Genomic DNA, 22,147 nt, shown 5'->3' on the forward strand with positions numbered 1-22,147 from the left:
AAGAAATAAAAAAAAAAAAAGTTTGTCAACAGAAATTGATTGTTGTACCCACAGACAGAATAGGAGATAATTTTCAGACTCGAATAAACACTGAAGTTGTTATTTGACTTTAATTTATGTGTATATGTTATAACTATACGTATATGACTTTAATTTATGTGTACATAATTTTATTTCTGAAGGCAAGTTTCTAAAAAATATGTAAATAAAATATTTTCACTTATTATTAATATCATTTCAATCAGAATGACTGAAAATTTTAGTGTCTGGAAATGGAATGGAGCTACATTCAAGAAATTTTGATTGAAATTAAATTAACCACAGATATTAATAGTAATGTTAGTTAAAAAATGGTCGATTAAAAAAAGAAAAAAGAAAAAAAAAAAGTAATATTTTTCTGAGTGATGAACATGTTTAGTAGTACATATCTGTTATTGAAGATATATAGCTAATCTTCTGATGATATGGTTAAAATATATTATATAAAGGTAAGGTATAAATACGTCTTTTCACAATATTATTTCAGAGAGAAAATCATATGTAAAATAAGGGATCTTGTTATCAAGTTGCATGTTTCTCCTTTTTAAAAGCATTTGGAAAAAAGAAAATATGTTGCAAATGCTAAACAAATGTTGCTTTTGTGATAATAAAAACTGCAAGGGATTAAATTTTTATGCCAATTTATAATATCCTAATTTAACAGATGTTAGAGAAACATACCAACTTGAACTTTAAGACGGAGCAAAGTTTAACCATACGTTGGGAGTAATTAAAAAGAAAAAATTGCAATGTGGATTGAGTGTATATTTCATAGAAATTTGTTGTTTTTAGGAGTGACTAAATTAAAAATATGATTCAGTTTTATGTCATTTCATCTTTTTCACTAACAGAGTCGTAGCTAGGGTTTTCAGCGCCCAGGGACAACTGAAGATTTCGCACCCCCTATTGCTTGCCAAGGATGGAAAACATTTAATTCTAAAAGTTCGTAACATCAGTTTGGCGCCCCTTGGATTCTGTGCCCGGGGACAGATACCCCCTTGCTCCCCTCTAGTTATGCCCCTGTTCACTAACCTCTCTGTCACTTTCTTCATGCCTTTATGCATTTTTTGCAGCAATTCCACTTTTTGTTTGATGGACATCGAAACATGCTTTTGCTTTGTAGATCCTTTGGCAGCTCCAGAATCGGAAACTCTTTTTGACATAATCGAAAGTTCAAGCTTACATTTTATAAAATTGCTCTAACAGTCTGCAAAAAATAATAAGCCGCATCCAATTAGAAGATTAAGGAACAACGCAATCTGCAACATTAACTGAAATAGATAATTAGATAATTTTAGCCTAGCTCATACGGTCCGTTATACATTAAACTCGCATGCGTAAACGCATATGCACGTGTGTAAAGGTATTATGCGCATACGCAGAAAGTTTGTAGGATGTGTGAATGGTTTTAGAGGTAAACTAAAATTGTTCAAAATGTCACTAAAGCAGAATAATTTTTTTTTTTTTCGAGTTGCAAAGAACTTTACGCAGAGATGGAAAATTTTGAAGGATGTACCTTTTTACAAGGGCAGAACAGAGTCTGGAATAGATTTTTTTCAGCTCCTTGGCGAGTGTTTCCCCAAATTAACCAGTCTTGACTTAAAAAATGGGTTCGATGATGGGCAGTACCTATCTTTGTGTAAGTGCATATTCCACGATGAATTTTATAAAATCTAAATATAGATTTTCACTGTTGGATAACTTACTTACTCATGCACTGCATCTGGCAACAACTAATATTAATGTTGATATTGAAAGGATTGTAAAAGATAAATTGGTACTTTTCCGTTTTGCCGGCGCAAACGATAAAGTCACCAATAATGGTACAACAGATTGCCAAACCGAACATCTTCGCTGATAACCTTTTATGCCTCATTTTCAAAACAAGTCGCAGCCATTTCTTACCAGATTGATTTTTTTTCAATACTGGCATACAATTACATAGAAATTTTACAAAAACAATTAAATTTTATGCCCTAAAACCATTCGCGATAATTAAGTTAATTAGGATGCAATCACACCGCTCACCCAAGGCGAAAATATAGAAAAGGCAAAATCAAGGGTATATTCATCAATTCGAATGAGAATGCACTAGCAAAGTAAAGCACTGCAGTTTGACATAATTTCTGAGTAAGCTATTCGTACGAATTGAAATAATTCTTGCATTTAAACTTGTATTCCAAATTAAGATGTAACTTAAAATTAATGTACATAATTACTGAGAGAATTAGATTTTGTAGCGTAGTTTACGTGAGATGACATTACTTGGGGTCACGTGATATGAAGCGGAGAATCAGGATGTTGAATCATGAAAGCATAGTAAAGTAAATTCTTAAATTAATGTCTTTTTGCAAATTTATTGTCTTTATTTATTGGTTTTTTACAAAATTTTAAATGATATTAAAATTTTTATGCCTTCAAAATAAAAAATTCTTAGAACTAACATTTGTTAATTTTATATGTATACTGTATGTTGTCGCCAACAAAGTCTGCTTGGCGATATTTGCGCCGGCGAAACGGAAAAGTACCGATAAATTAATGAAGCACTAATACAAAGGGATATGTCTTCATACAACTTTCCTATACCCTTTATACCTACTTTCCATCAATGAAATGGTATTATTCATTATATAATTAAAGACGGTAACTTCAAATTGTTTGATAGGGCAATTGAAATTATAGTCGGACGATTTTTTGCCGTCTATTTGTTTCACTTTAGGGCATCTTCTAACTGGTAGTTCTATAATTATATCACAACCCAGCCTTTCTAGATTATTATATTGCCAAGTCATCTGTGTGAATTCGATCATTCGAGTTAATTGATCGGCCCAAAATCGCTACTGCCAGTCGGCCGCCGGCCCTATCCGCCACTGGCCAAAAGCTGGGACATACTCTATCCAATCATTATTTTGTCATGATCATCTTTTTTAACATAATAGATTACTTTTCTGTTATTTATTGTGAGTGGGATTTCAGAATACACAGAAAGTTCCATTTTTCTGTTTTTCCAGTGTCCTATTTATCACGTAGTTTTGAGACAGAAGTACTTTTATGCACTTTATGCTTCTATTCCACCTTTGGTTTGATTGACATTGACACATGCTTTCCCTTTGCAGATCCTGCTGCAGCTCCAGATAATTAAAAATTCAAATCTTAATTTTGATAAGGTAGCTAAAATAATAATAGCCTGCAAAATATAATAAGCTGGATAAAATTAAAAGTTAAGGGAGTGTGCAATTTGCAATATTCACTGAACTTAAGATTTTAATTTTTCTCCCTTCCTCATTGCTGTGCTAGCAAAAGGAAACTAGTATGAATATCTCACTCCATCTTTACTTATTGTTTAGATTAAATAGAAAAATGTTGACCTTTTCCCCTCCATAAGCACTAGAGGGCTGTGGTGGTAGCAAACATCAATCATCATCATTAAGGGGGGAGAGGGGAACTCCCTTTTCTTTCTGGCGGTGTGAATATTCGATGTTCAAATTTTGGACATTGTATTGTATATGTAAATCAACTTGCTAATAAATGTATGGAAGTAGCAAAAATTTGGGCAGAATCTTGAGATTTTCTTTATCTTATTTATAGAAGCAGTAGCGACATCAAAAAATTCAACCCGCTATACATGCTATAACTGTGAAGGAGCTTGTGACAAGGTCACTACATGTGATAATGCCTTAGAGGTAATTATTCTGTTCTCCTATGATCATCTTTATTATTATTTTATATATACACACACACACTGGTCATCAAAATTAAAGGATAATGAGAAAAAATATTCTCACTAAAAATATTCTCCCGAATACTGTAATTATGTATGTTAATTAAATACAAATTGAACAAAAGATTGCACTTCTGCACATGTGTTAGTACCAGAAATATGCTAACTCGGTGATTGACAATGTGGTGCGCAATGGACACATGTTGGAACTCCGGTTTGTAGTGTTGTTTAAAGCGAATGTGGTGTCTGAGAGTGATCAGTATTTAATAGTTATGGCTCAAAAGCTTAATTTAAGTGAATGTCAAAAGTGGCAAATAGTTGGTAGATTCAAAAGATGTCAAACACAAAGGGAGGTTGCCCATGATTTGAATATCCATTAAAGGAAGTGTCATATCGATAGTTCGGAACTGCTTGCTTTTTAGGCTCTGGGTCAGCTGATAGACAGCCTGGTCAAGGGCGACTAAGAGCAACAACTGAATTAGAAGACCGTTTTCTGTCATCAGCGCAAAGGAGCCACACGGGAACTCAAATTAGCCATTGTACCACTGCATGGAGTCTTAACGAAGTTGGATTGTATGCAAGAAAATCGGGTTTTGTCCTATTCACTCCAGCTTGCAGAGGAGCTTATTTAAACTAGTGTCATTGTCATATTCAATGTAACTAAGTAAGCTGGGCTTGAGTATTTTTTACTGACAAGTCCAGATATAGTCTTAACAGTGATTCTAGATGAGTTTTGATTCGGAGTGAGGAAGAAACATGCAACATGCCTTCCCTTGTGTGTGAAGTATCCCATTTCGTGACCACGGCTTAATGTTTCGGGAGAAATAAGGACAAATAGCTGCACCATGCTGCATATCTTTCAAGGAGTTTCTGTAACCACTTGGGAGATAATTGGAACCTCAATTTAGACTGTTTTGGGGTGCTGTTGGCGCAGAATTTTCGCTAATGGATGACAATGCTGAGCCTCATCGAGCATATGTGGTGTTGGAATGCTTGCAAACAGAAAATATAACTCAAATGAATTGCCCACTTTACTCGCCTAATTTGAATCTGATTCAGCATGTGTGGGATGCTTTAGAACACTGAATTTCTGTGTGCCAAATTTCTTCCCGGACCCTCCAGGAGCTGAAACGTGCACTTCTAGAAAAGTAGCATACAGTTCCACAAGACCTTGATCAAAACCTTGGTAAAGTCTATGAAATCAAGATTTGAGGTCCATATCTGTCCAAGGTGACAGTACACCATGTTAAAGAAAAAATGTTTTCTACAAGAGGTGACTTAATTTTTCCATAAATTTGGTTTTAATTTCAATATTTTGTGAATAATCAACTGCCAAACGTAATTGATGTTAATTAATGCTTTTGCAATAATTTTTCATTAAGTATCAGTTACGTTTTATTTCTGTCATTATCCTTTAATTTTGATCCATTGTATATTCTGATATTTATCAGCAGATGTTTGAAATGGGCTAAAAGTGTTTAATTCAGAAAGTTAAAATTTTTTCTCCTCTACAAAGCATCATGTAACTTTTTTTTTTTTTTTTTTCTATTTTTAAATAAAATTTGATTAGTATGAAAGCCTGTGTTTAAAAACATTAACATTATAAATATCTGCTTTATCTCATTATAATTTTTTTCCTCCTTCATTGTAGTGCTATAGTGTCACTGTGATTGATACCTTTGGAGCCGTCACCTTACAAAAGGGATGTGCATCTAAAACTGATTATCAGTCTTTTATGTGTTCCACCAAAGAATATGCACCAGAAAAACCTAACTCTGCAAAGTATAGTTTGTTCTGTTGCCAAGGAGATTTATGTAACAACGGCTCTTTTCCTGTTTTGCCTCCCCGTGTTTTTACAAGTAAGGTTTCAGATTTATCACTTTTTGAATATTTTGCTTTTAAGAAAAATTCTTTTATATTTTAACTGTCTAAAATTCTGTTTAGTCAGAGTTTGCTATATATAGTGTGTGTGATTAGAAAAGGAGAAAAAGACGTAGCAATGCTGAGGTGTAGAATGTAAATCCATATTGGAGAGGAGGAATTTTGATTGCGTAGAGTGCTAGCTAATTCGTAATGAATGGGAAACATGGCAGTGAAGGCAGATTAAATTCCATTTTTATTTAAATTGACATTTGTGGCAACAGTTCACTTGGCACTTTAATTGTGCCTATTTCCAGAACATTTTAATTTTTGAATAATATTGGGATAGGAAGAGAGCATTCAAACAGCACAGTTAGAGAAGTTAAGTGTGTATTTATCCAATATGGTAGTCTGTTAAGAGAAAGGTTTCAGTTCTCAGAGTTAAGGCTCTGAAATAACTATGCCAAAAGTTTCAGTTCTCAGAGTTTAGGCTTCGAAAGCTTCAGAGTTAGGCTTTGTCATCACTGTTATGCAAGCTCTGTGGCATAGATTAATCTAGAAATGGCACAGTCCAGAAATGTTACTATTATTTTTAGAATAGAGAGACGAAATACTCAAATAAAAAATGAGGAATTAAGAGACCAATACTAAATTAAAGTATAAACCTGATTTGCATATTTTTTTATCTTATGTATATGTATATATATATATATATATATATACAGGGTGATTATAATTAAAGTTTAAGTTTCAAAACGCTATAAAAAAAGAACCACTGATGAAAATGATGTGAAATTAAAAAGGAATGTTATTGAAGAAGGCGGAAAGCGTATGGCAGAAGAAAAAATTTAGTTTCAAAAGTTAGCAACAGATGGCGCTGTAAGCGGCAGAATCACGACGAGAAATGAGAAACGATTCGTAAAACAATGGCTAAGGTAGAAGTTACACATTAAAACGCATTGAGAAATTAGAATTGTTGAATAATTTTATTTGCATGACTGTACATATTACATCGAAAGAGACAAATCGGTTTCAAGAGTTTTGCGGCGACATACCACATAAGAACCATTCATCAAAGAAGTTCGGAACTGTCGCGAGACTGGCACAAAACATGTTCAATATGGTATCCACCGTTGTGTGCAACAAGTTGAAAGCGACAAACAGCATGTTCCGCAACGGATCGCAGTGTCTCCGGGGTGATGTTCAGAATGTGTTGCGAAATGCGTGCCTTTAATTCCGCTAAATTTGCAATTGGAGCACGGAACACAACATCCTTCAGATATCCCCACAGCCAGAAATCACACGGAGTAAGATCAGGCGATAGGGACAGCCAGGCTGTAGGGAAATGACGGCTGATAATTCGAGCATTTCCAAAATGGCGCCTCAGCAGCTGCTTCACTGGATGTGCAATGTGCAGAGGAACGCCATCTTGCATAAAAATGATTTCATCCACACATCCACGCTGTTGCAGAGCTGGAATCACGTGGTTGCGCAAAAGAGACGCATACCTCTGACCAGTGACGGTTGCGGTAACAGGACCGGAAGCAGCCGTCTGCTCGAAAAAATATGGTTTTAGGATGAATGATGCCGTAAAGCCACACCATACCGTGACCTTTTCAGGATGAAGTGGTACGGGGTGCGTTGCCAGTGGATTTTCTGTTGCCCATATTCGACAATTCTGGGTATTCACGTACCCTGTCAGATGGAAATGGGCTTCATCTGTCCACAAAATTTTCCACGGCCATTCATTATCCACTTCCATGCGAGCCAGGAATTCTAACGCAAACGTCTCCCTAGCTGTCAGGTCAGGCGGAAGCAACTCCTGCACATGGCCAATTTTGTACGGATAGCATTGCAGGATGTTTCGTATAATTTTCAGCACCGTGCTCGTAGGCCTGTCCAATGTGCACTGCACGGTTGCACACCACCGGCCGACCCCTCCTGTAATGCTGTGGCCACTTCTTCAACTACCGTCGAATGCACTCGTTTTCTCCCTCTACCAGATTGCACATCAAACGAACCTGTCGTTTCGAATTTTTGCATCATTTTCTTTAGACCTAAGACACTCATTGGACCAACGCTTTCTTTTATACCCTTCAGTGTACTGAATTTTTGCAGAGCTACTCTTGTACAATCATCATTCTTGTAATACAGCTTTACCAGCAGAGCGCGGTCCTGCAGTGAAACACCCATGGCGAACGTCTGAGACGCGAAATGAGGAACAGCCTGGTACCTGGCGGCTTTATAACACTGAAATTTAACTAACATTTTAATTTACGTCTTCTTCCGCTTGCAGCGCTATCTGTTGCTAACTTTTGAAACTAAATTTTTTCTTCTGCCATACGCTTTCCGCCTTCTTCAATAACATTCCTTTCAAATTTGACGTCATTTTCATGAGTGGTTCTTTTTTTATAGCGTTTTGAAACTTAAACTTTAATTATAATCACCCTGTATATATACAGTCAAAAGTCTTTAATCCGGACTCGTCGGGACTTTGGCGATTCCAGATTATCGGTTTTTCCGTATTATAGATCATCAATTTAAATCTGGTAAGATGGCATGCAGAAATAAAATTAAAAATATGAAACCGCAATTTATGAAATAAAGAGCAATTATGATCTAAAGGGTATCAAGATTTAAAAAAAAAAAAGCTTAATATTTAGAAAATTGCAACCAAAACTCCAGTCTGCAAAGAAATGGAGCGACAGTTCCTTATCTCCTGTCCTACTGGGTTGACAGGGTTCATATGGTCCTTAAAAGTTCTTAAAAGTCCTTAGATTTTTTGGAATTGATTTTTGGTGCTTAAAAGTACTTAATTTTGGCCAAAATCAGCAGAAGGTCCTTAATTTTAATCTGAAATTTCTGTCTGTTTTTATGACTGCCATTTTGAGTATGAATTAGCGTTTTGGAGGAATATTTTTGGCGATTCAATGACATGTATGGTTATCTTTTGAATGAGTTCATGGGTTATAATTTGTTTATCTTTCTAATATAAGTGATGGGATACTCGAGTTTCTAAGCAGGAAGTGAAACATAAGCATTTGGAAATTCATTTTTTTAATAAAGAGCTCTTAAACAACTTTTTGCTTTTGGGGATGTGAATTCTTTTATTAAATGGTTCTAAATTTGCCGATTTTAAGATCAGTTTCTATAGCAAATTTTAATTCCGAGATCTCAGAATTTTTCGTCGATTTTTTTTTAAACATCGTAACATTGATAATTTTCATTAAAATAATGGTAATATATTGAAATTATATTTTAAAAATAACATTAAAATAAAACATTTTTATTTTTCGCTGTCATATTGTAAAGTTTAATTTTGGCAACTTATTATACAATATTTTGAATCTGAAAAATAAACAAGGTTTAATGCTATAAAGCACAATTTACAAAATAGCTCTTAGCAAAGCAAAATTAGCCATGTAATTAATTAAAAATGTCTTTTATTTTTTTCATAGTTTTTCGCATGTAATTGTCTCAGAATATGCATCAGTTTTTCTCTATAAAATTAATTTTACACTTTTTCCCTCTCTTTTTTTCCAAAATATTTCAGGCTTTTTGCTGTTACATAATTGGTAAAGATAATTCTGCTTCCAGTGCCTGCTCTAAATTCTAAAAGTTTTGCTATTTCTAGATTTTGTTTTACAGTGTGTCACTAAATTCTAAAAATTCTGCCACACCAGCTATGTAACCGGCTTTTACCATATATATTTCATATTTCTTCTGAATGTTCATATTACTAAAGAAATAAAATTAGCCACTTTTTCTACGCATTCTAAATGCTTCTAGTGTTTTTTAGAATAACAGAAATCTTTAATTAAATCCAAAAATTCTAAAATGGAAAGGAAACATGTTGAAGAAAGAAACTGAATACATAAAGAAAATTATTCTTCAAAGATATGTGCTGCAGTTATTATTATGTAAATTACCCAATTGTTTATGATTTCAGCCTTTACTATAATTTCCCATTTCTATTTCCTCACATGATAGAGTTACTGAGCCAGATTAAATTTAAATTAAATTGTATAATCTGACCACTAGTCCACATTTTTAGTTTGAATTGAACTGTTCTTGTTTAATCACGTCACTGTGAGCTATAATTGATTTTGTTAGCATCAGAACATGCCTTTATGTTCTAAGTTCTTTTTAAATAAGAGGCTTATTTAAACCTTTGTCTGATATTGTAGTTACTCTCAGACATGGCGATAATTTGTTGTCAGGGAGTTTTGTACTATTTAACTTTTCCCCAGATTAAGTAAATCCTCATAGCTACATTGCGGGGAGGTTGACAAGCTAAGAGATAAAGCACGCGAAAACTAGCAAGAAATCTAATTGCTAGAAAAGATGCTTAAAGAGAAGGAAATCAATTATAAACTAGCCAAAATGCTTGGAAAGGCTTCAAATTAAAATGACAGATAAATATTTTGTTGAGTGTTGTTGTTACAAAACATAAATGTTTTGTAGCTTTTAATGTGTCCTAATATCATTTAAGAATCAATGTCATAAATTACATGTATTTTAAACTGTGAAATTTTATTAGATTTTTATTTTAATAAGGCTTTTTTAACAAATATTGTCAAAAAATAAAATTTAATAGTAGCCTTGTAAATCCGTAATGACTAAGGTTATCTAATTACCTAATTTAATTATTTATAACTAACTGCTTACCCTTAAATATTATCTCTACATATTAAAGTGAGTTATTGCCCTTCATTAATACTCACTGTGGTCACAAGATAAAAACACAAAAATGTAAAAATTCAAGTAAAACTTATTTTTTTGCATCTAGTGAGACTTAAAATAATACAAAACAACTTATCACCTCTGGTGCTCCAAGGGCTTATTGGAACATTAAACTATATTAACTGGGTTACAACCTCTGGAACTTTACACAGAGCTACGATGCTAACTGCATCAAACAGAGCCTGACTAACTTTCAATACTTGTAAACCGTGTCTACATCAGGCCTTTCAGGTTTGTTCTTATCAGCAAGTCTCTCTTTAGACAAGCAGCAGCAGTGAGGATAACATTCAGTCTTTTGTTATGAATCATGCTGGTAATGATCTTAATTCTCATTTTGGAACTACTCTGATATGTGCCCTCTAGTCGCCAAATTTCTCGCCAAATATTTTTGGCGAGAAACTTTACACTGCCATATTACTATCTAAATTTTTTGTCTACATTTTGAACTTAAGCCTAAAATGTCTCCCAAAACGTGGTTTTCGCACATGCAAAAACTACGTTTTGAACACACAATTTAGCTAAAGATCCGAAACAAAAACAAAAAATTTAGATAGCAAAAACGTAAAGTTTCTAACCAAAAATATTTGACAAGAATCCATTACAAACTACGCACACCTCGCTTTAATAAATTAACACAACAACAATAAATTTCAAAGAATACCATGTACACAGCATCCTGTTTAAACTTTAAAAAAATTCTACGAATTGCACAATTTAGGCAAGGAAGGAATCTACGATCTACGCACTCCTCGCTTTAATAAAATAACGTAACAACAATAAATTTCAATAATACCATGTAAACAGCTTTCTGATTCAACTTTAAAAAACATCTACGAATTGCACAGTCTAGACACTAAACAACAAAATAAACTAAATTTCAAACAATTTAAAAAAACAACAATAACGACAGAAATTCATACTAAAGAACCAATGAACAAAGCATTCTACAAAATAAGAACAAGGATAAAATAAAATGCACTTACCATGAATTAATGCGTTTTCGAATAGCAGAAATATAAATTTCATACCGCCTTTAACATGCCGCCATGTAATCACTATCGTATTTACATGACAGCCAGACACACTATCCAGAAAATTTATATTATGGTTCACAAATAAATAAAATCACAAATCCCTACTTCTATCATGCACAACCATTAAAAATAATCTCCCAGACCCTCTTTCCACACTTCCAAATACCCACTACCCCTCAACAGGATAGCCACGATGATATTTCTTTTTGCCGAATTTCAATTCAACAACTACCATTTTATCTTTTCCTCCCATTTTCTCAGACACAGAGGCGAATCAACGAGCTCCAGGGAAAGATTTTTCAACGTCAACAGGGTTGCCATAGAACATGCAATCGTGCCAAAAACCAGTGCAGAACACATATCGCCACATTTGGTGAAATTAGGGCGTATATTAGAGTTGTACCCTCATTTTAACCTATGCTGTTTGACATAAAATCTTCCTGCTATTTACTAAACCTCTAGACTGACTAAGTATGTGACAAAATGAGACATAAAAATAATTAACGTAAAGCTAACTGTTAGTAAAACGTAAATGTCGCATATCTTCTTTCAAATATGTCCAACTATTATAAGTGTAAAATATTTAATGCTACTTGATAAATTGCATAAAGTTTATTTTATTCTCAAACTTATTAATAATTATGTTAATTAATTTATGTTTAGTAATAGTGCATAAATACTTAGTGATCTATTTTATTTTTAGGATGGTATTGCAAAAGTGAAATTCAGGCATAGAAAATATTTTTAATTGAATTTATTCAGTTCCCATTTGCTCATAGGCCCTTAATTTTTTTCATTAATGGTCCTTAAAAGTACTGTGCAAAAATGTGTACGAACTCTGGGTTGGTTGCCGAAATTCAAATCATATTTTTCATGTCTCTAAAATGCGACTTAGGATATATATTAAATTTATATATAGCACTGTTCGAATATAAGTATTTTGACACAAAACCAGACTTTTTCTGAAATAACATCCCATTTTTTTTTCCATATTTCTATTCTATGACTCAAATTACACCTAAATATTAAATTTTGTAAAATTTAGTGCGAAATTTATGGAGAAATTTAAAAATTTATATTGTCGCATTTATTTCAGTTTGCGCCAGGAATAATTCACTTGGCAAACTTCTTAATTTATAGCAACCTATTTTCCTTTCTTTTTTTTTTCATTGCAAACGAATGGGAAAAAGTCATTGTTCATTATTTCAAATAATTTTAACAAAGTGCATAAACCACATTTGGCGTTATTATCGCTATTATGCAAATTTCAAAATGCGCCAGTATGTAAATTCACAGAAATGTTGAATAAGAAACTTTAATTTTTTGCAGGTATACTTAAAAATGCATCTACTTTAAGATGATGGTAAAAATTTTATAGGTTAGAATTAAAAAATTTTTTCAAAAAATTTATAAAAATTATTTAAAAATAAATCATAAAAAAGGGGTGAATTTTATCTGGAATGAACCTAAATTTCGAATTCTGGAAGAAGGAATAGAGTAAGTTTAATAAAAAAAAAAAAAGAAAAGAAAAGAAAAGAAAAAAAGAAAGAGAGAGAGAGAGATATTTTTAGATAATATCAAATTCATTGAGCACTGAGGAGCTAAAATTTTCAGAGCTAATTTTTTAAAAACTACTTGTGCGATTTTTACAAAACTTGGCAATTTGGCATAATTTGAGTTGTAAAATCTCAAAATATGGAAAAAAAATGGCATAGCATTTCAGAAAAAGTTTGATTTTGTATCAAAATACCTATATTAGAACAATGCTATATATAAATCTAGTACATATCCTAAGTCGTGCTTTCAAGACATCAATATAGAACTGCCTCTCCCTCCTTTTTTTGTGCAGTGTACTACCTACTTAAGGATTAATTTGTACCTACTTGAGGATGTAATTTGTTGTAGGAGCATAGTTCTGTTTATTCTGATGCTCCTACAACTCTGCTGAAAACTCTGATAGATGTGCTAATAAAATTGAGATTTAAAATTAGCAAAATTGCATTTTATTGAAATTTCAATTGCATTCTTTGAACATGAGTTTTTTATATAATAGTGTGAGAATAAGGTTGAATTTTTCATGATTTCAAATTTGGAATTAGCTTATCTCTTTCTTGTGCTTTTTAATGATTGAGATGCCAGATAAAGTAATAGGTCAAATCAAATCATTTAGTACATAGTGTTAATATAAAATTGTTGCTGTATCAAAATTTTAAATGCATATAGAATGAAAAGAATGTGCTGTCTACTTTTGTGGTTGGTGTCACTTGTTCATGGAGTGCTATTATCAGTAATGCTATAGGGACAGAAGTTTTTTGCATTGTTCTCAAACATAAAAACTGATTTTTTTAATGGAATATGTCATGTTTTTTCTAAGAAAGGGAGTGGTCACTTATTATTTTTATTTTTTTAAAGCCAAAAATTCTATTAATATTGAATCTTAATTTTTCATCAAATCACTTTTGTGTCATATCGGTTTTCAACTAAAGAGATGCCCCAACATTGGTTGACTGAAAAGCTTTTATCTCATGGAAAATGACAGAGAAAATTGCACAATTACAACAAATGAAATCAGGATGATGATCTGTCTAAAAACCAAATAACCTAGGAAATAAACAATTAAAACATCCATTGTCAGAAGAGTGGAGAAAAACTTTTTTTGTGCCATATTAAAATCTGAACCATTTCAGATTAAAAAAAAAAAAATAGCAATGAGCCATTATTCTAAGAAAAGAACCAAAGTTCATCCTTTGTTCTCACATTTAAGTAGCCAAAGTTCATCCTCTATTCTCGCATTTTTCCTAACAGTTATTACATTCTCTTAGTGATGACAATCATACAAAGAGTTCTACTATTTCAGCTGAAGTTGCTGTTTTTTTTGCTTGTAAAGGCTAAATATTTTATAAAAAGAGGAATTCACAAATTCCATCTTAATAAAGAAAAGTTTAGATAATGAAGACTTGTATGTGTAATGAAATAGTGAAGTAAAATTTCTCCAGTTGTTTAAGTATCTATTATTTAAAAAAAACTTTCCATGGGCTTTCTGGTTAGCTGGTATAATACATTTGTAAACATTTGTGTTAGTACCTGTTCAGTCATTTTTCATAATTTACTAGTAGATTCATGGCAGTTTCAATTATTGTTATGAACTTTTTTAATTTAATATTTTTTAATATATTTCACAATATTTTGCAGCTTCTGATGATGATCCAAATACAGATAATATTGTTAAAATTCTTCTCTACATACTATGCCCTGTTGTTATCTTATGCGTCGTTCTTGCCATCGTCATTGTTGTGCTGCGATATGTGCATAAAAGACGTATGGCATCTCTAGTTAGCCATAATGATTTTGAAAACTTTTATCATGATGATCTGACAGCTATTGATAACACATTAAAGGTTTGTATTCTTCTGTTTAATTGAAATTAATTTTTTATATTGAAATATTATTTTAACTTTTTCTCAGAGAAAATGCCTGAGTTTGAATTAAATATTCTTGAGTAACAGCAGGATGCTGCAAATTTAAAAAAGAATAATTATACTGAATATGCAAATATAAGATGCATAATAATACTGAATGCAAATATAAGATGGCCTTATATATAAGACAATTTTGCATTTCTTGAAGTATTTTGCAAGAAAATTTTCTTGCATGTATTTCACTTACATAAGTTTGGTATTTTAAAATAATTTTGCAAGATAGATAATTGAAAGATAAAATATTATGCTATGAGATGAAACTAAGTAAATTCACTTTTTTTTCCCTCTTTAAAGGATGAGATTAATATTTCTTTAACACTTTGGAATCAGAGTTGCTCCTGATGTTAATAATTTGAAAGAATGGCTGTGGTCATGTCTGTGTCCTATTTTCATATATCAAGGTGCAGAATGAATGTTAATTTTGCTATCTATGAAGCTTAATCATTTATCTCTTTGAAAGAGCCAGTCTATATATTATTCCCTGCATTTCCATTCCCTTTGCAAAGTAGTACACCTCTTCAGATATGAATTCATTTGCAAACAAATACAATTATTGTGAGCAGGAAGCAATTTTTTTTTTTTTTTTTTTTTTTTTTTTAATAAAGGGCAGTGCTAGATGTGAGAAATTCTGTATTTTTAAGCACCATGAAAAAAACTGAGCACCTGTCTGAAAAGTTAAATATTAGATTAGGCAAAACGTATAATAATGATAACATTCTTTAATTGTATATGCCACAAACATGCAAAATGCACATATTTCTAGTTTTATGCTGTCTTAAAATTTAAAGTTTCAGTTTTCAGTAATAACAACAATGAAAAAAGGGGAAAGGAAAGAAAAAAAAAAAAAAAAAAAAGACTTTTTTATTGTATGAGATTATTTTTTAAAAATATTATTAACCAATTTATTACTCAAGTACTAACCAATTTTTATAACTATTATCAAAATTATTTTATTAACAAATCTATTAACCAAGTTTTACTGCTCATGTAAAAACTTTGGTACTTCACTATTACTCATGTGTGAAATGACATTAGGCATAGGGAAAAGTCACGTGATAAATTATTAAATATAGTGGTATTGAGATTAAATACAAAAATATGAATTTAGTGCATTGTTTAATACTAATTGCTTAGTTGTAAGAGTCTAGCATTTAATATCATCAAAAGTGTTTGTTTTTTTATGATAAAAGGAAATGGTGTGGTGTACTATGTTTCCTTTTCACCTTTTTCCCATTTTGCTCTTTTCCACAATCATTTAGCAGTAAACACATCCATTAAAAAAAAAAAAAAAAAAAAACTTTTTAACTACATATAAGCTTTGCTAACATGAGCATCATAAGAGTTGTTTCCTTCCTGCCAAAAATTGTACTAATAAATAGCAACTTTTTAACATAGAAAGGATTCAGTTATTTTTAAATGAAGTGTAGAAAATCATTAGTCATTTTAATATTGAAAAATTTTGAAATAAAATTTCAAAGTGTAACTCATAAATTTAAACTAAGCTCTTCATGTGATGAATTTTGCAAGACATTCAGTTACAAATGGCTTCAGTGACTAATTTTAAAACTCATTTTTATTTCTAAATGCAGTCTTCTCACTTTCACAGGAAATTTTGAAAAATGTTCTATAAAGATGTGGAATGCAATTTTTCAGCTCAGATTTTCGTATTATGTTTCTGTGGATGTTAATTCATTGACTTTCTTAGAAACATAGTTCTTCTGTTTAAATATTAAGAGATAAACTATATTTTACTGAAAAAAACATTTCTAGGCAATACAGACTTAGGAGGAGAGGAATTTTTAGGGATGATGAAATAAAAAGCATAATACTTAACACTTCTGCAAAACTTAGACATGAATTTAGAGAGCAAAATTCATGGAAAAATCACAGTGCTATCATACTTGTATTTTTAAAAGAATTATTACATGATTTTTTTTAATTATTTTACTGTTGTGCTTTGCGTGTAAATTAACTTTCATGTATTCCATTTTATCAAGATTTTTATACTGATATCAGAATTAATTTTTGTGTTTTATATCGTATTGTTTTTCGTATTATCTTCTTTTGTCTTCCAATTTAATAAATTTTATCACCAGTCCTGAGTGATTCACCAAATGAGGATTTGCTGTAGTTCTGAGTTTTAGTGCCATGGATCATTGTTTTATGCTGTTGAAAAAATAAATAAATAAATAAAATTCATGGAAGGTGGATTAAACTTAAAAGCATTTTTGAAATAGCTAAAAAAAAAAAAAAAAAAAAAATTAAAAAAATTTAAAAAAGCGCCCTTCCCCACAAATCTCAGAAAAGTTTAGAACTGCATATAGCAGTGCATAACAGGATATAAGCAGTTTTAAGAATTATTAAACAGTGTTATGAAAACCTTTCATGTATGTCATGTATTAGTGAAAAGTCTTCATTTTAGAGGATATACATGTATTCTACATTAATTTTTTTTTTCTTACATCTAGAAGACTCATCTTAGTTAAAATATTTGTGAAAGTGGCAGCAAACAGAAATTTAATTTGAGTGTTTTTAAAAAAAATATTCTAAAGATATATCAGCTTTTGAAATGGCTTTAAAACTATTTTTTTAGTAAAAGTTCTCCAGTGGTCAAGAAAATAAGATTATGTAATACTAAAGTGATTCAGCCCAGGTTTATTTCACAGTGAATAGGCTAATTTCATGACTGTTTCCATGATTTTTTTCCCTTATGTAACATGAATGTAATTTGTTTCTCTAAAAAGTCCTCCACAAAGGTATCTCTTTTAGATAGCTCTTGTTTGTTTTGCTATATCAACCAAATAAAAACCATATTTGTGAATGTTAACATCTGTCTTTCAGTATCTAAATTATGTTCTAATCATGTATGTTGCCTCTGAAATTTAACAAATAATATTAAAAAAAATTTTTTAAGTCAATTCCTACTTAGGTCAACAAAGAAAAATTTTATTTTAGTTTTACTTTTTATAAACATTATTAACATTTTTTCATTTCTAATTTATGAAGCTGATGGGGGTCTATAATTTCTCATTTTATACATCTCTTGTAGTGATTCATTATTTCAAGGAACATTTTTAGTGAGTTTCGAGCAGTCCAGTTCTTCAATTAATATTCCATCTAATGATTTCACATGACTCAAAGTGACATATGCTTGACCTGCTGCGAAGAGTATAATATTAATGGATTATTAATCATTGTTTGCGTTGTGTTGTAGTTTCTTTTTGCATTCTCCATTTGTGAAGCAAGGGACATTTTAAAGGGTTATATTTTAAACATATATTATTATCACATGGAAATATTTGGAGAATTTCTTTTCATAATGGGACATTGCATCCACTTCATCCAACTCTATAAAACTACAATTCTATAATTCCATACACTTTAAAAATCTCTAGAACTCTGTCTTACTGTTGCCACTTATTTTTGTTAAATATTACAATCCCATTTATCACAGTCATGTATCATTATTTATAAGTTGTTATAAAATTAATTTTTACAGCACGTGGGAATTTCTAATAACTCCTCCTATGGTATTATATGCAAGTCGTATAATATATTTAATAAAAACAGCATATCTTTAGTTCCGATAAACAGGAATAAATGAGTTGGAATTGATTGTAATATGTGAAAAAACTGTATTAACATCAAGTGTCATCCACTACAAGTATTTAAAAAATGTATTTAAACTTGAGTGGATGAATAAAAAGTATTTTATTAACGATTGAAAATTTGAACAGATTTAGGGAGAGTGAGCTAATAGTGGGAATTTAAAAATCAGTATTTATTTGATAATTGTGTTTTTATTTACTAGATTAGCATATTCCTTGGACTAAGCCAAAGAAAAATCTTTTTTTGGGGGGGGGGCAAGAAGTACTTATGCTCATTATTTCAAATCCCATTGACATATTAAACTGTCTTTTAAATATATATATACAGTACAAAGTCCATAATACGGACTCGTCAGGATTTCGGCGATTCCTGGCGATAGATTATCAATTTAAATCTGGTAAGATGGCATGCAGAAATTATACAATTAAAAATATGAAACCGTAATTTATGAAATAAAAAGCAATTATGATCCAAAGGGTATCAAATTTTACAAAAAAAGCTTAATATTTGTTTACTTTATTAATCATTTCTTTCAACGCGCACATGCATAATGTATGCGCATGCGTAAAGCATACAAAAAAAAAAAAAGTTTGTGGCTTTGAGGTTCGGATTATAGATCATTCTGGATAATGGACATCTGGATTACAGATTTTGTACTGTATATAATTAATCTAAAATCTTTTTTTAATTGCACTTGACACAACATTAAAAAATAGCAAACATAAAGATTTGAAAAGCAAATGCAATTTTTGAGTGTTGTGCTCAAGAAGTAATATTTATTTTATTTCATACTTTGTAATGCAATTAGAAATAGCTTTTAGGTTTAAAAAATATATTTTATTAGTTTAAAGCAGTGCTCCGCAACCTTTTCTCACCTGCGATGCACAAAAAATCTTTCTGGAATTTCGTGGCACACCAAAGAGTTCCGAGTTATCAAGGAAGTGCCGAAAAAATTCAAATGCTGACACACTTACAATCACACACACAACAGTGAAATATATAAAAACATTTAAAATAGACATTATTAAGGAAAAAAAATTGTCATTGTGTATTAAATACTTGATAAAAAATTGCAAAATGTCAAATACATGTATTTGATTGCGGCACACCTATATCCTACTCATGGCACACCAGTGTGCCGCGGCACACTGGTTGCGGAGCACTGGTTTAAAGGAGCCTTGTCCCTGAAGGACTATTGTTTTAGTTTTGCGATTTTGCGTTGAATCACTATAAATGTCCATTTCACTTTTCAAAGTGTTGCCACCAAATGGTAGAGTCCTGCATTATATTTGAAGAAATTAAATAATGCAAAATCTGCATAAATGTAAGTCTATTTCTCGCATTGTGGTAAAACAATGGTACATAGAGCCATCGAATTTTGAATGACGTAATCCTCCTACGAATATAGGCATGTGGAAGACCAAATTTGGAATTTGTTTTATTATTGATTTCATATTTTGTCAAACTTTAACGAATTTCTTGTTAACAAACTCAATTTCAAAGTGAGCAATGGCAACACTGTATAGGAGGGAAAAAAAAAAAAAAAACTTTCTATCTCCAGCGCAGGAAACTGCATATCAGAAATTCTAAAGATATGCTCATTTTAAAATTTTGGACATAATTTAAAATCTGAAATCCTTGTAATATCTTGTTATTTAATAAATAACTATATTTATTGTTGAAGTGGCAATGCCATATTTGTATTATGTAACCGTTGCTCAGCAATGTGAGAAACTGTTAAAAAATTAGAATTTTGAAGTTTTTACCAGCTAGTTTACTATGAAAGTTTTGCTATTAAAAAATTTCTTCAAATTATCTATCTCCATGAACTAGAAATAAAATTTATGTTCTAATAAGAAGATTGCCTGCTTTGTCAATTACTGCAAAATACAAGTTTTTTCATTTTGAAATTTTTTAATAATAAGTTTTCTGTATTTATTTAGCGTCAGATATTTATTAAGAATTTACAAAAATGTGTAATTTCACTCAGTTTTAATTAAATTTTGCATAATTGTTTATTTTTGTAAATTCTTAATGTTTTGTTCATATTTAACATCTGATTATATTACTAATAAATTATTTTTGGAAATTCTTAATGTTTTGTTTAACATCTGATACAGCAAACAGCTTTCAGTGCGGCCTTAGCTAGTAGCGGACACCATCGATTACTGAGACACTTCACAAATTCTTTGCATGCATTAACATGCAAATGATTTGGCAGAATGCAGTTTTATCACAGAGGTTTGAACATTAAAAAGAGCTTTTAATAAAACTTTTTGGTTTGTTTAAAAGATAGTTATTTTTACAAGTACTTAAACTTATTTTTCCTCACCTAGGAATTATTTGAATATTCTGTTACATCAGGCAGTGGATCTGGTCTGCCTCTTCTTATTCAACGTACATTAGCTCGTCAAATTTCTCTTGTAGAATGCATTGGTAAGTTGTACCACTTATTTTTATGATAGTAGTGACTAGCTTTTTTTTCGATGGATTAACATTATCATTTATTTGAAATGACTTCTAAAATTTATGTCCAGTTGTATATAAATGGATATATATTTAATAATAGAAATAAGTATTATAAGAAATTGTGTGTGGTAAATTTTCATTTTTAATGTAATTATTTTGTGAAAATTTTGGAATAATGTTATGTATTAGTGTTTTGTTCAGCTTCTTCTCTTAAATATTGAGAACTTTAACATATTTACCTGTTTTTACAGGAAAAGGTCGATATGGTGAGGTTTGGCGAGGTGCTTGGCATGGAGAAAATGTGGCTGTAAAAATATTTTTCTCTACAGATGAAGCATCTTGGGCTCGTGAGACTGAAATATACAGTACTATGATGTTGCGCCATGAAAATATTTTAGGTTACATGGGCTCAGATGTCACTTCTTACAATTCATGTACTCAGTTGTGGCTTATTACCCATTATCATGAGCTTGGTTCATTGTATGACTATTTAAATTCCCATACATTGACACATCAGCAGATGATGACTATTGTCATCTCAGCAGCATCAGGAATAGTTCATCTTCATACTGAAATATTTGGAACTGATGGAAAGCCTGCTATAGCTCACCGTGATATAAAAGTATGAAGATTTATTTAGATTTAAATAACTTAAAATTGTTTTTAAATAAGGATGCATACAGTAGACAAATAAATGTTTTATGTTTTGAAATAAATAATGGAAACAATACGCAATTAAATGTTTTCCTTTTAAGATGATTTTGTTTTGGAGTTTTAAATATATCTTTGTTATATGTTATTACACAGAATTCCAAAATATTAGACATACTTTAATGTTATAAAATCTGTGCAGTCAAGTACCTGTATTATTATTTGATCCAAAGTGAGTCAACAAGATGTCGAAGTTTCTGCAAAGGTACTTTCTGTGATAATTTGTAATGCAGCCTTTTGTGTGATGTCACTGCAAGACATTAAGTCTGCATAAAGTCTTATGATTGCTTAAAAAGTTTTTAAATATTGAGCAGGTGGGTGCTAGTGGAAGACAAGAGGTTATTTAATTATAGCAAAGCCTCGAGGGCTATCTGCCAAAGGGAAGGGATGCCTTCGTGGAGGACTTTCTAAGAGAATCTGGCTCGTATACACGTTACACATGGGGAAAACCACGAAAACACCCATGCAGCCAGCCCGTTCAC

General features: G+C 31.3%; 1 protein-coding gene across 2 annotated transcripts in view; it reads left to right on the forward strand.

Moving 5' to 3' along the window:
• The window catches only part of sax (type I BMP receptor saxophone), a 46,764-nt gene that overhangs the window by 422 nt on the left and 24,195 nt on the right, over positions 1 to 22,147 (forward strand). The window contains exons 2-6 of one of the 2 annotated variants that reach the window (XM_035362518.2): positions 3,628 to 3,722; positions 5,412 to 5,619; positions 14,590 to 14,795; positions 20,822 to 20,921; positions 21,206 to 21,576. In XM_035362518.2, the coding sequence (XP_035218409.1) occupies positions 3,628 to 3,722; positions 5,412 to 5,619; positions 14,590 to 14,795; positions 20,822 to 20,921; positions 21,206 to 21,576 (980 nt within the window). The remainder of the gene's footprint in view (positions 1 to 3,627; positions 3,723 to 5,411; positions 5,620 to 14,589; positions 14,796 to 20,821; positions 20,922 to 21,205; positions 21,577 to 22,147) is intronic. The other variant, XM_085819490.1, reaches the window with a different exon arrangement.

Source organism: Stegodyphus dumicola, chromosome 6 (genome assembly GCF_044657685.1).
Source record: "Stegodyphus dumicola isolate Sdum_Otavi_A_Nest chromosome 6, ASM4465768v1".
NCBI lineage: Eukaryota > Metazoa > Arthropoda > Arachnida > Araneae > Eresidae > Stegodyphus > Stegodyphus dumicola.